Genomic DNA, 12,648 nt, shown 5'->3' with positions numbered 1-12,648 from the left:
CTGCCAAGGAAACAACTATGACAGAACAGGTTGCTACAATAGCTTGACTGACACCGGCTCTAATAATAATAATTTTAACTACATTATACTAACCTTTTTTTTTTACTTTTTGTGCATAATAATTTGTTTTGGAAAAGTTTTTATTTTGAAGTCGGTTTTCTTTTTGTTGGAAGTTTTTTTTTATTTTGTGATTTTTAGTGAATCTGAAGTACACTAACTAATTTGTCACTAAAAAAGAATCATCGAAATCGTTTGGCGTGATATTGAGCTCTTCGTCCTCTTGTCGTGCATACTTAATGCAAATTTAAGACTTATTGTTTTCTCATAAATCCGTTATCAGAACTGAACCAAAATAAAATGGGATGGGACCAGCTTTCAAATAGTCAAAAGTTCTGAGGTAACATACATAAAAAAAATACAGTCGATTTGATAACCTCCTCCTTCTTTGTTTGAAGTCGGTTAAAAATAGCACATATTTGCGCTTCCACTAACTATATAAAACTGGACAGTTTTTAGAAGACGAAAAACATAATTAAATTTTTTATGAATGAATATTTATTAAAAAGCCCGATGAAAATCCTCTGCATAGTTAAAATTGGGCAGACAAATAGGCCTTCTTTTGGTTATACAGATTCAAAATCCAAAATAATGTAAACAAATGTAAAAAAACTATCTTTTAATGAGAGTTTCCATTCAGATTGTCGGATAGTGTGATCCAAGTGCAGATGATAAAACTGAACATTGAAATCCAAAAGTCTCCTAATCTAAAACAATTGCTAATAGACACTATTTAGACACATTTCTTTTCAATGACTTTCAACTCTTAGATTGAAGCTTGTCGTGTACAGTGAACATTGAACATTGCCTCCACAGAAAAAAGATACTTGTCGATCAAATTTTCTAAGAGATGCTGATCGTTTCAATGACTTGTCTTTCGATTCTTTGAACTTATCTAGCAAACGATAAATTATATTAAAACTTAATCAAAATGTACATATTTTTGAGACACCTCGTATAATTTTACTCAGAACAGTGATTTAAAATGTAACCAAGTACCTGCCGATACATTGTTTTCAACAATAAATAAATCCATTGTTTTATTATTAAATACATATACATAGTTCTTAAGTGATTAGTCAACGGGAAATACCTTCCTTAGAGACCATGTCGATAGTATCAACATTCAACTACTTAATAACATACCTACCTAATTCAAAACTAAAATTGGTGGTTTAAATCATGTAACGAATATTAAATAACATATTTTATTTTAATAAGTCATAGTTCACAAATTATGATATTCATGTTTCAGATATAATCTAAATTTTAACACGCTTTTATTATTTTGACTTGTATTCTAATTATCCAAAGGCATAATAAACTATTGAAAATTTTCCTTATTTTCAATTTTAAGAGATTTATGTGTAAAAGTAAATACGATTTTCCTGTGCTTCTGGGTCTGGTATCAGAAGTTTAGTATAAACTGTCGATAGAATTGAAATTTTTATGGAAAATTAAGAAATTCGGGTATTTTTAGACCATATATATATATATATGAAATAATATGTCAAAGTATATTAAGTTTAGTCCCAGGTTTGTAACGCTTAAAAATATGGATGCAACGAACAAAATTTTGGTATAGGTGCTCATAAAATCCGTCCGCCCGTCCGTCTGTCAACAAGATAGCTCCAAAAAGAAAAAAAGGTATCAAGTTGAAATTTTTATAGCGTGCTCAGGGCGTAAAAAGTAAGATCCAGTTCATAAATCAGCAACATAAGTCAAGATCTTGGGTCCGTATGACCCATTTTGTAAACCGTTAGAGATAGAACAAAAGTTTAAATGTAAAAAATATTCCTTTTAAAAAAATTTAACAACTTTTGTTTGAAACATTTTTTCGTAAACATCATGTATACAGGTACCTATTGTTTATATTTTAAATTTGTACGTTACATGTATTATGTATGTATTTGTTTCTTTATCTTTCTTTACTCAAATGACGTAAAACAATAATTGAGTGCGCAATGAACACTGTCTATACATGGTTAACTCAGTCAATTACCATAAAATTTTTAAGTCGATCGACCGTCTCTACTTTAAGATAACTTTAATTAATTTGTTTGGATAATTAACATCGAGAGCATAGAAGAGAATGTGTTTTGAACAAATTTTTAAATTCTAGAAAAAAAATTACTTTAAGATATTTTCAAATAACTAACTGAACATTAATTTATTTGTCCTGAAGTTTGTATCTTTATTGAGATATAATAACGCAAAGTTAATCAATTTTATTGTTTAACACAAACGGCTCTAGTTAGATTATTGATGGTTGTGGAGAGATGCCTATATTAACAAATTTGTAAACAGCACTTGGTATATGAGAAGGCACTTGGTATAGTTACGATGTATATAAAGTTAAAAAACACATTATTTAACATAGAGATATGAAGATATTTTATGTTATTTAACGACAAGCATGTTATACTTTTACCGTGCATACCAACCAACACTTTTTTACAATACTGTAGGAGACAAATAACTTACGTGAAAATTCTAAAATCATAAAATTGAATCTCTCAGTAGAGTCCTTTTTTTAAACTTCCTCTTAAAACTCAAAATTGGAATAGAAGTGTCTCCCATTTCAAAATTTTTAAATAGTAGCTAACCACCTTTATGTGATAAAATTCCTTGTGTATTTTCTCTGATTACTTCCATCAATGTATTACAAAATAGCAGTTACCATTTAAATTTGAATAAGGGTATCTTCGCCCTAATAGGAAATATTCATGAAATTTAAATTTGGTTCAAATATTTTTCTTCCGTTTTAATGACTGGACATGTCAACTAAACCATTATTTTAGTAATTAATATCTTTTTAATTACTTAAAATTAATTAATAAAAGTACAGATTCATTGAGGGCATTTAAAAATTTCTAATTTGTTGACATACCGACATATGATATTAATTACTTACATTTTATATGGTATTTTATTAAATTATACTATTCTACGGCTTTTTATTAGAAAATTTAATAATAACGAGTGTAAATTCTGTGTTGTAAATTCATTTTTTTAAAGTGTAAATTATACATTGAACTATCACCAATTGGACAGATCACGTGCGTTTAAATATCTCAAAATTATAATGTATTTTAAAAATTTTTTTACACTTAAATACAGCATTTTTAAGCAGTATTTATATTTTTTACTTTGCTTTAACGGTGTAAACAATGAATTAAATATATAAAAAAAATACATGAATATTCCCTATTACCGAGAAATGTTTCAAAGGAAATACATGAGCACTATCATATTATATGAATTTTATCGAAGTAAAGTGTCTATAACTCCATAAATCAATATGAATAATCTTATCTGACTAAAAACAAATCCATTTTATTTTTTACTACCATGTATAGATGTTAATTATTATCAACAATTCGTACCCATATAACCATATATGATAATTATTATTAAAAACAAGTATTAAAAAAAAGTGAAAGCGATATATATTTATTTATTTAGCAAAATAAAAACCATTTGTAAAATTAAATCAAATACTGTTTAAACATTATTCACAAGTGTAATAAATTCTGTATTTAAAATCATGAGGTAAATATAATCAATAATTTTAGCCATATTTGGATCGTAAAATGAATATATTTTGGGGGTGGGTCATTGATAATAGTTTTAAAAAGTATTAAAATTCATGATATCATTGTTTAATAAAATCTAGTGTTGGTATTGGGTTCGAGAAAAATAAAAATATCGTAAATTTTTTTATGGCATCTTAATGTAGTTATCTTATATATTTTTGATTTTGTCACAAGATTATAAAGAATTTTGCTAAGATTAATGTTTAGTGAAGAGTTAAAAAGGGTTAAAAATTGGGACAATTATGGGTGGGAAGTTAAATTAAGCGTAACGCGTGTGCTATCGTCAAAAGAGAAGTTAACAACATATTTTTATGTTACATTAAGAGATTTCATAAGAAAATGTATTAAGTTTTTATTTCTAATACTATTTAGTCCTACGTTCGTATTACGATCCATTTTCTAATTAAATTCTTACACTCTTTTTATGAAAAAGAATTGGGAACTCTAAAGAAATAGAAAAACGTTTTGAAGTTTGAGTTGGACATTATTACACGCAATTGTTTTCGACAAGAAGATATTTGACGCACAAAGCTTGCCAGTTTATTATTGATTGATTTGCAACAGCATACAACTATTTGCATAATACCTGGCAGTGACATTTGTACAATAACTTACATCAATCTTCTTCAGCATACCCCAACTATTAGTATAGTTAAAGATGACACAAATAACGGAAAATGAAAGAAACCGCTCTCATTTTGATAAAACCTCATGGAATGTGTTTTCTAGGTGTCAAATATCATTAGTAACGCATGAGTTAGTGGCGCAAATGTTTCTATTTGTCAATAAACAATAAATTCTTTTTTCAATGGAACGGTTAATATTAAAGTTGACTGACAAAATTAATGAGCGCGAGCTTTTTTTTCATTTATTTGTATTAGCCGATTTTTGTAACATCTTTTACTATACTATATTTGTCTCTCTTACACGTGAGAGGCACGCAAGGTTCATCGATTATCCGACAAGCATGTCACATGAATAACTAAAGTCTATTATAACAATGCTTTTTCATGAAGTCCACTTAAGAATGCAAGATCTGTTATTTTTATTTTACTCTTATCGCCCTGCTTCGTGTTATATCGGGATATTTAATTTACCACATTATATTTAGGCTCCACACGAAAGACTGGCGGAATATATGAAATCCTCAAATAGGCAAAGTGGCAAAGGAGACAGTGAACAGCTTAATGAACCAATGCGACGACATAATCATTAATATGATGAAGTATCTACGATGGTTTACTCTGACTGTGTGAATTCTTTACAATCGTAAGCGTTTTATTGACTGCAGTAGCTTATGTATTCCTGATTGCCTTGAGGATTAACTTGAGGGTTCTTGATCTCCTAGATTAGCTGCCACTCTTCCTAACATGCGGTTACTACTATGCAAAGCACTCTTTAAAAGATACTTTGGAATAATTTAAACAATCACAATTCAAAGGAGTTCCCCCTTCTTGCTCGTAGGATTTTATTTTTATAACTATTTCAAAACCATGAATACATTTTGATTTTTTTATTTTCAGTACAAAAGATGCAACATGGAACGAAGAAGAAGGTACCGTTCGAATGTTTTTACGAGGTCGTCCCATAGTACTCCATTCACCATCCAGTGAAATGGATACTTATGATATTACAAAAGTTGCTACTGCTCCAACTACCAAATTAAAATTGAGTTGGGTGTATGGATATCGTGGAAGAGATTGCCGATCTAATTTATATCTATTGCCAACTGGTGAAATTGTTTATTTTGTTGCTGCTGTTGTTATTCTGTATAATGTTGAGGAGCAATGTCAACGTCATTACATTGGGCACACCGATGATGTTAAAAGGTATATTTTTATATCTCTATTGTAAACTGAATTGAAAAAAAAGGTTCTCCAAAATACACCCAGGTCCAAGAGTGGACTGATATACAAAAGGCTTTTCCTTTGAAGTAGCTAAAATTCGAAAATTAATAACTATATTTTTTTTAAATGTTCGTTTTCAGCATTCAAAATTAATAAAACAAATAATTTTTATTTCTAGTTTGGCGATACACCCAAATAAATTATTGGTTGCATCTGGACAATGTGCTGGTCATGACAAAAGGGAGGCACGGGTAAGCAATTTTTTAAAGAGAAAAATCGTATTCTAATCAGTTTTTGTCTATGGATTAAAACGATTTCTGAATACTCTCAATAATTCTAAGAAATAATGAAGTAATAATAATATTTATTTTAGCCGCATATTCGAATTTGGAATTCTGTTAGTTTAACAACAATGTCAATAATTATTGGTGATTTCGAAAAATCGATTTGCTGTTTATCGTTCAGTAAAGCTGATGGTGGTGTTTTATTAACTGCAATTGATGAATCTCCCGATCATAATATTTCTGTATGGGATTGGCAAAAAGGTGAACATGGTGTTAAAATTACAGAAACTAAGGTATGTGAAATCATTGACTATAGTCTTTATTTCTAAAAAATTCTTTTATTAATCACGTTAAAGTATATTAATCTGACGTAAACTAGTTTTAAAGACTTCTTCGATGCTCATAATTCAAAATACTCAACTCCCGGCAAATAAAAATAGTTTGCATAAGAATCAAGTCCCTGTCTGTCTGTTTATAGATGAAAATCTTGTCATTTCAAGATCATCACGCCTTTTCGTTGCTTTTTAGGCACCTGATCATTTCATGGAAGCGTTTGACATAAAGAATAATAGTATAACAGCATTATTAACGTACGCCTGCGAAATTTGCACGAGTTGGACAATCGCAGAAATACGTTAATAATGCGTTTTTACACGTATATCGTACAAAACTTTATCTACGCCTCTAAAATATGAAAATAAACGATATTTTTTATTTAAAATTTGTCATTGCTTATTGATAAAAATAGAAAATTAAAAAAGTTATTTTAGTAAGTGAATTTATTACCGCCCATGAAAACAGTGCGGGAATGAATTTATTATACCACAAAACAATGTTTGCTGGTTCATTCTTAAATTTTTTAATTTAACAAATGTAATATATTTTCTAAATTCGAACTTTTGCGAATTTTTAGTGTTCCGTCGATACAGTTGTTGCTGCCGAATTCCATCCATTAGATCGTAATGTAATTATAACATGTGGTAAATCTCATATTAGTTTTTGGACATTAGACAATGGTGGTACATTATACAAGCGTATGGGTATTTTTGAAAATCGTGATAAACCAAAATATGTGACATGTGTTGCATTCACTGAAATGGGTGATGTAATTACCGGTGACTCGAATGGAAATATAATTGTATGGGGACGTGGTACAAATACTATTACAAAATTAATTAAAAATGTTCATGAAGGTTCGATATTCTCATTGTGTGTCACTAAAGAAGGTGCCATTATTTCTGGGGGTGGTAAAGATGGAAGACTGATACAATTTGATTCTAATTTAAATAGAACTGGTCAAGAAGCACAAGTAAGTTGAAAATACATTTAACTGAAGTTACAAAACAGAATGTACTTGATCCTGTTAAAATTCTCATTAGGTAGTATGGCAGATCGTAGTTCCCTACATTAGAAAAAGAAATTTTTTTACCTTAATTATTTTTTTTTTTTAAATTTTTAATGAAAAGATTAAAAATGCAAATTTTGTCATGAAAATCGGTTATATGGGTATAAAAAAGTATTCTAAGCAACTTTTTAAATAGTTTTTTTTCGATATCTCTAACCATCGGCCTATTTGTAGTAGGCTGAGTTTAAAGTTCAGATTTCGGTTAAGTATCTTAAAAAATGTGACCCATCTTCCTAAAAAAAACGAAAATATGAGGGTGTCTTCATCTTAAATGCGACACACTATAAAGTGTAAAAGGAAAATCCTATTTCAAATTGTTTTAAATTTCAGATTGAATTACATTTTGGCGGAATACGTGTAATTTCTGAGGGGCGTGGATCTCAATTATTAATTGGCACCACAAGAAACTGTATATTAACAGGTGCCATTGGTCTTGGTTTCCAACCGGCGGTACTTGGACATGCTGATGAATTATGGGGCTTAGCAACACATCCGTCGTTACCTCAGTTCGCCACAGCTGGTATGGATCGATTACTTCAAATGTGGGATTCCATGTCACATAGTGTTGTTTGGAGTAAAGATATTGGGGTAATAATTTCAAAATTAATTCTTTATCGAATATTTTCAAAATAAGTTTTCAAATAGAAATATCAAGGTATCTTTTACTTGTAGGTACTGTATAACCCAGTCTTTGTCTCGCTGATTGATGTTCTCTTGTAAATTTCATTTCTACTTGGCAACTTATTTCAAGGCTGTTTTGAGGATGAAATTTATTTAAAGGATTATTATTTTTAGGAACAAGCACAATCTGTAGCATTTTCTGCAGATGGTGGAGTAGTTTTGGTTGGTTGTATTTCTGGTCGTTGGTTAGTTTTCGATTCTCAAACACGAGATTTACTTGGACAACATACAGATGGTGCTGAACCAATACAAGTAATGAGATTCTCACCTGATGGCAAAATGTTAGCAATTGGTTCACGTGATAATTATATTTATATATATCAAGTATCAGATGACGGAAGACGGTATAATCGTGTAGGCAGATGTATGGTTAGTATTGCGATATTTCCTTGGCGCAAAGTTTCGAAACATTATACGAAGAGCCAGTTCTATTGTTTCAAATAGTTTCTAAACTTTGTAACATCAGTATATAAATATTACCACAGAATATTTCAAGATCAGATACTCAATGTCAGAGACGACTCATCCATTATTGTTCAATAAAATGATAAATTAGTACTTAAACCATCACGATTGTGTCATGGTTGAAGCCTTTCTGATTACCATTTTCTGTGGTATTATTTCTGAATTTGTATTTATTCAATATATTTTCATGCGACTGGTGATTAGGCTGTTACTAAACATAGACGACGCTCTGGGTTAATAATAATGGTAAACTATAAAACAAATAAAAACATGAGTTATTGCACTAATGTATATTTGCTCCAAGTATGGCTGTAGTCGCCTCTACAAAAATCGCAAAGGTTTAAATTAATGGTAACAAGTTAAGTTAAGTTAGTTTAATTAAACTGAATAACAATTTACCGCTCTAATAATAGACGGCTTTAAAAATTTTGTTATCTTGTACATAAAGCGGGTAGTAGCCGAGCTTGTTAAGGTGCCTTAATTTGCTTTGACTACAGGCTGGGATGTTGCGGGTTCAAATCCAGGCAGCGGCAGTGTAAACAAAAATATTAATGGGGCCGTAAATTGATCACACTGTCGTCGCTTGGATAACAACGAAATCACCGACTCTACCCACATCATAAAATTAATTGTATATTAGGATATAGTTTAAGAAATAAAATTAAAAATAATGATTATTATTATCTTGTGCATAGCTCTGCTACCATTCATGCAAATTTTTGCCTTTTTGTCGCTAGCAGCTACGACAGTGTAAGGAGCAAATTTAAATCACCATTGCTAATCACAAACACACCAAACAAAAATTGAATATTTTCCACAATAAGTTAGCCATATGCGATTACTATTTTCTACGAAAATAATGTGGGAGCCAAGCCTGCGAGTTTCAATTTGCAAAATTCATCTGAAGTTACAATCGCAAGTCCAGAAACAGTCGCATTTTAGAAGGCTTTATTAAAACATCTCACACCAAAGTTATCGTAGACAAGAGTATTCGTGTTTGATGCGCTAATGGCTTTTCTGTAAAAACACATATTAATTAAACACATTCACACTTTAATAAAAAGGTCAAGTGCACAAAAAGCTGTGTCTCAGATCCGACAATTGTAAAAAGTAAACATTACGATGCTTTTAGGCTAATTAACATAAACTTTCTTTGAACTTATTCACCCGAGTCAATAAGATCAAATAACCTGGAAGTTGACTCATAACTCCGATTTTCATAATTTTTTTGATCCTTGATTATATGATATTTGAACCAAATTCCTCTCTTTAGTTTTTTGGGCTGGGTATATGTAGGGGGGGGGGGGGTATAACCGACCCCTAAAGAATCATAAAAATTGTTGAGGATAAGTATTCAAAGGTTTTTTGGGTCGCTCAATCCAAAATTAATATCAATTTTAAGTTTTTTTCGTATTTGAGGAAGGACACCCTACAAATGGGTGCTGAAATAGATAAAAACATTTCAACCTCTCCCCTACAAATGCTATAATGATTTTTAGGGGTTTATTATGGGAAAGGCTTAAAACTGATATAAATGGATTTAGCGACTCAAAAAACTTTACCCATTTTTAGAATTTTTTATTTTATTTTTAGCTATTTTTAGCTAATTCTGCTCGGGATGTACCCCTCCTTAAATAAGAAAAAAAATTAAAGTTGATATTAAATTTGGATTCAGCGCCCCTAAAAATTCGCTGGGTACTCATTTTCAATACATAAAACTAAAGGGTGAAGTCGGTTTCAAATATCATAGAGATTTTTTTTTTGTTATTAGAATCTGAATTGTAAGTTAATTTTTCCAGGTCATCAGTAAAATTTAGCCATATTGACTCGGGTATTTAGTAGACTGTAAATTTTATTCGATATTTGATTTCAGGGTCATTCCAGTTTTATAACACATCTAGATTGGTCAGCAGACAGCCAATATCTTAGAAGTAATTCCGGGGACTATGAACTTTTATATTGTAAGTTGGTCGAAAAAAAAATTTTGAAAAATTTAACTCACTTATTTACAATCACAATTATTTTTAGGGAATGCTTCAACATGCAGACAAATTCCACAAAGTGCTACAATGCGTGATGTTCAATGGACTACAAATAATTGTACATTAACATTCCAAACAATTGGTATTTGGCCAGAAGGTGCCGATGGTACTGATGTTAATCATTGTGATAGAAGTAATGATCAAAAGTTAGTCGCAACGGCTGATGATTTTGGAAAAGTGAAATTATATTCATATCCAGTTTCTCAACCACGAGTAAGTATTTTGTTCTTTTATTAATAAAAAGAAAAAATCCGTAGTTGACCAAAAGTTACAGCCAAATATAGCATGTCAAAACGTCCTCTTCAGCATTTGATATTCCTAATATTTTCGAGCTATACTAAAAAAACGTCGCATAATATTCACCTATTTTTGTATTGGCTTTTAATTCAATTCAAATAGCGAGATACTTGAAAAAACCTTCAAAACACTATGGCTATAAAACTGCTTCAGTATTTTGTGATATTTTCAGCTGAAAATATCTAAAACACTCTCCAATGCAAGTTGTCGTGGTCCCCGAGAGAGTTATTATTAAGTTTAATAGTTGCCCAATGGTTTTAAAATTTAAGTTTATGTTTAGCATAAGACCAAAAAAGGCTAAGTAGCCAAGCGGATAAAGCGGAATTGACTTTAACGATTTGTCTATTGAAACTTAGGTTTCGGGTTCGAATCCAGGCAGCGGCATTGTGAACAATTATAATATATGGTGCGGTAAAATTGATCACACAACCGTTGCTTGGATAAGAACGAGATAACCGACTCCACGCACATCATAAATTTAATTGTATACGGATGTAGTTTATTAATGAATAAAGATTTTTTAAAAAATGTGGGTGGCCTCGGTTATAAACGTATATAGTAGAGAAACGGAGGCTAAATCCCATTATTATTATTATTATACCATATAAAAACAGGATTTTAATTTAACAGCTTAAACTTTCAATAAATCTGGAAACTTGGAAAACTCAATTTTAGCTGGAACCATTCGTTTTTATCATTACAAATTCTTTGATATTACGGCGCCGAGAATATATTATTATTTTTAGCGTCCAAGAGACGTTGATCACGATGCGCATGCTTCTCAACTTGACAATTCCGATTTAGTCACTTGGAGGATAGAGCACATTCCTTTTAGTAGTTATTTTTGTTTTTCTTAGTTACTCATTATTTGTCTAAAGACAGATTTACGGATTGTTATTTAACAATTTAAATGATCGATTTTTTTCATTCTCCCTTTCGTTCGTTTAATCATGCTAAGTATTTCGTTCCATCTAAAAGTACTACTTATTCTGTTCGCTTTGACTCATTCCAAGCCTTAAATTTCAAAACACACAACTAACGGGACTATTGGAGAGAAAACATATCTTTTACTGCCGCGATTGTTTTTGATTGATCCTTTTTGCTTTGTACTGAATACAATGCCCGCAAGGAGTTTTATTTTGGTTGGCTGAAAATTGAATTTGGACGTATTTTTTTTTATTTTTTACATTATTTGTGATCTATGGAACATGATAATTAATCGAAATTTATTCTTTGTTTTCAGTCACTTTGTCATTCGTATGATGGCCATAGCAGTCATGTAACAAATGTATCATTTTTATACGATGATACCCGTTTAATATCAACTGGTGGCATGGACACCAGTGTCATGCAATGGACTGTGTATAAATATTAAGGCTTTATTATTAATATTATTTGTAACAATTATACATATTTATATATCGTAATATATATAATAATTATTATTATATTGAATTTATCAAATATTTTTATAAAATATTATACTTTTTTTTTTTCATATTTAACTCTGAGAAAGCAGTGATTTCAAATTAATTGAGATACCGTGGCCCATAACCTATTACCGCATTTTTAATTATAAACCATTTTTCTTGTCTCAAACAAGTCTTTGAAACTCTGTTAATGATCAGTAATTGATAATGACAATAGGTTATGGGCTACATAAAATTTGTAATAATGCATTACATAATATTAAGTTGGTAATCGTTTTTCATCATTTCAATAATAATTATAGCTTTTTATATTTCATAAATAAGCCTATGAATCTTTTTACTTTAAAATGAATTGCATTTTTTAAAATATATATTTTATATAATCACTTATTTTTCAGAGTGAGTGGCCTAATTTATTTAGCAATTCAAACAATAAATATATTTACGAAAATGATACTGAATTTTTTATTATTTATCACTACCTAAAACATTAGGTTCTTTTTCTTCCCTAAAATGAAGAAAAGTTGGCGTTTTATTTGAATCG

At 30.2% G+C, this 12,648-nt stretch overlaps 1 protein-coding gene across 1 annotated transcript in view; it reads left to right on the top strand.

The window, feature by feature from the left end:
* The window catches only part of LOC123291868 (echinoderm microtubule-associated protein-like 2), a 44,364-nt gene extending 31,962 nt beyond the window's left edge, over nucleotides 1-12,402 (top strand). Inside the window, exons 5-13 of the mRNA XM_044872301.1 lie at nucleotides 5,177-5,482; nucleotides 5,679-5,751; nucleotides 5,874-6,077; nucleotides 6,698-7,093; nucleotides 7,520-7,777; nucleotides 7,985-8,239; nucleotides 10,209-10,296; nucleotides 10,364-10,590; nucleotides 11,918-12,402. Of these exons, the coding sequence (XP_044728236.1) occupies nucleotides 5,177-5,482; nucleotides 5,679-5,751; nucleotides 5,874-6,077; nucleotides 6,698-7,093; nucleotides 7,520-7,777; nucleotides 7,985-8,239; nucleotides 10,209-10,296; nucleotides 10,364-10,590; nucleotides 11,918-12,049 (1,939 nt within the window). The 3' untranslated portion in view covers nucleotides 12,050-12,402. The remainder of the gene's footprint in view (nucleotides 1-5,176; nucleotides 5,483-5,678; nucleotides 5,752-5,873; nucleotides 6,078-6,697; nucleotides 7,094-7,519; nucleotides 7,778-7,984; nucleotides 8,240-10,208; nucleotides 10,297-10,363; nucleotides 10,591-11,917) is intronic.
* Nucleotides 12,403-12,648: the final 246 nt, after the last annotated feature.

Source organism: Chrysoperla carnea, chromosome 2 (assembly GCF_905475395.1).
Source record: "Chrysoperla carnea chromosome 2, inChrCarn1.1, whole genome shotgun sequence".
Taxonomy (NCBI): domain Eukaryota; kingdom Metazoa; phylum Arthropoda; class Insecta; order Neuroptera; family Chrysopidae; genus Chrysoperla; species Chrysoperla carnea.
The sequence above is the reverse complement of the archived record's forward strand: the minus strand, read 5'-3'. Positions and strand labels throughout refer to the sequence as shown.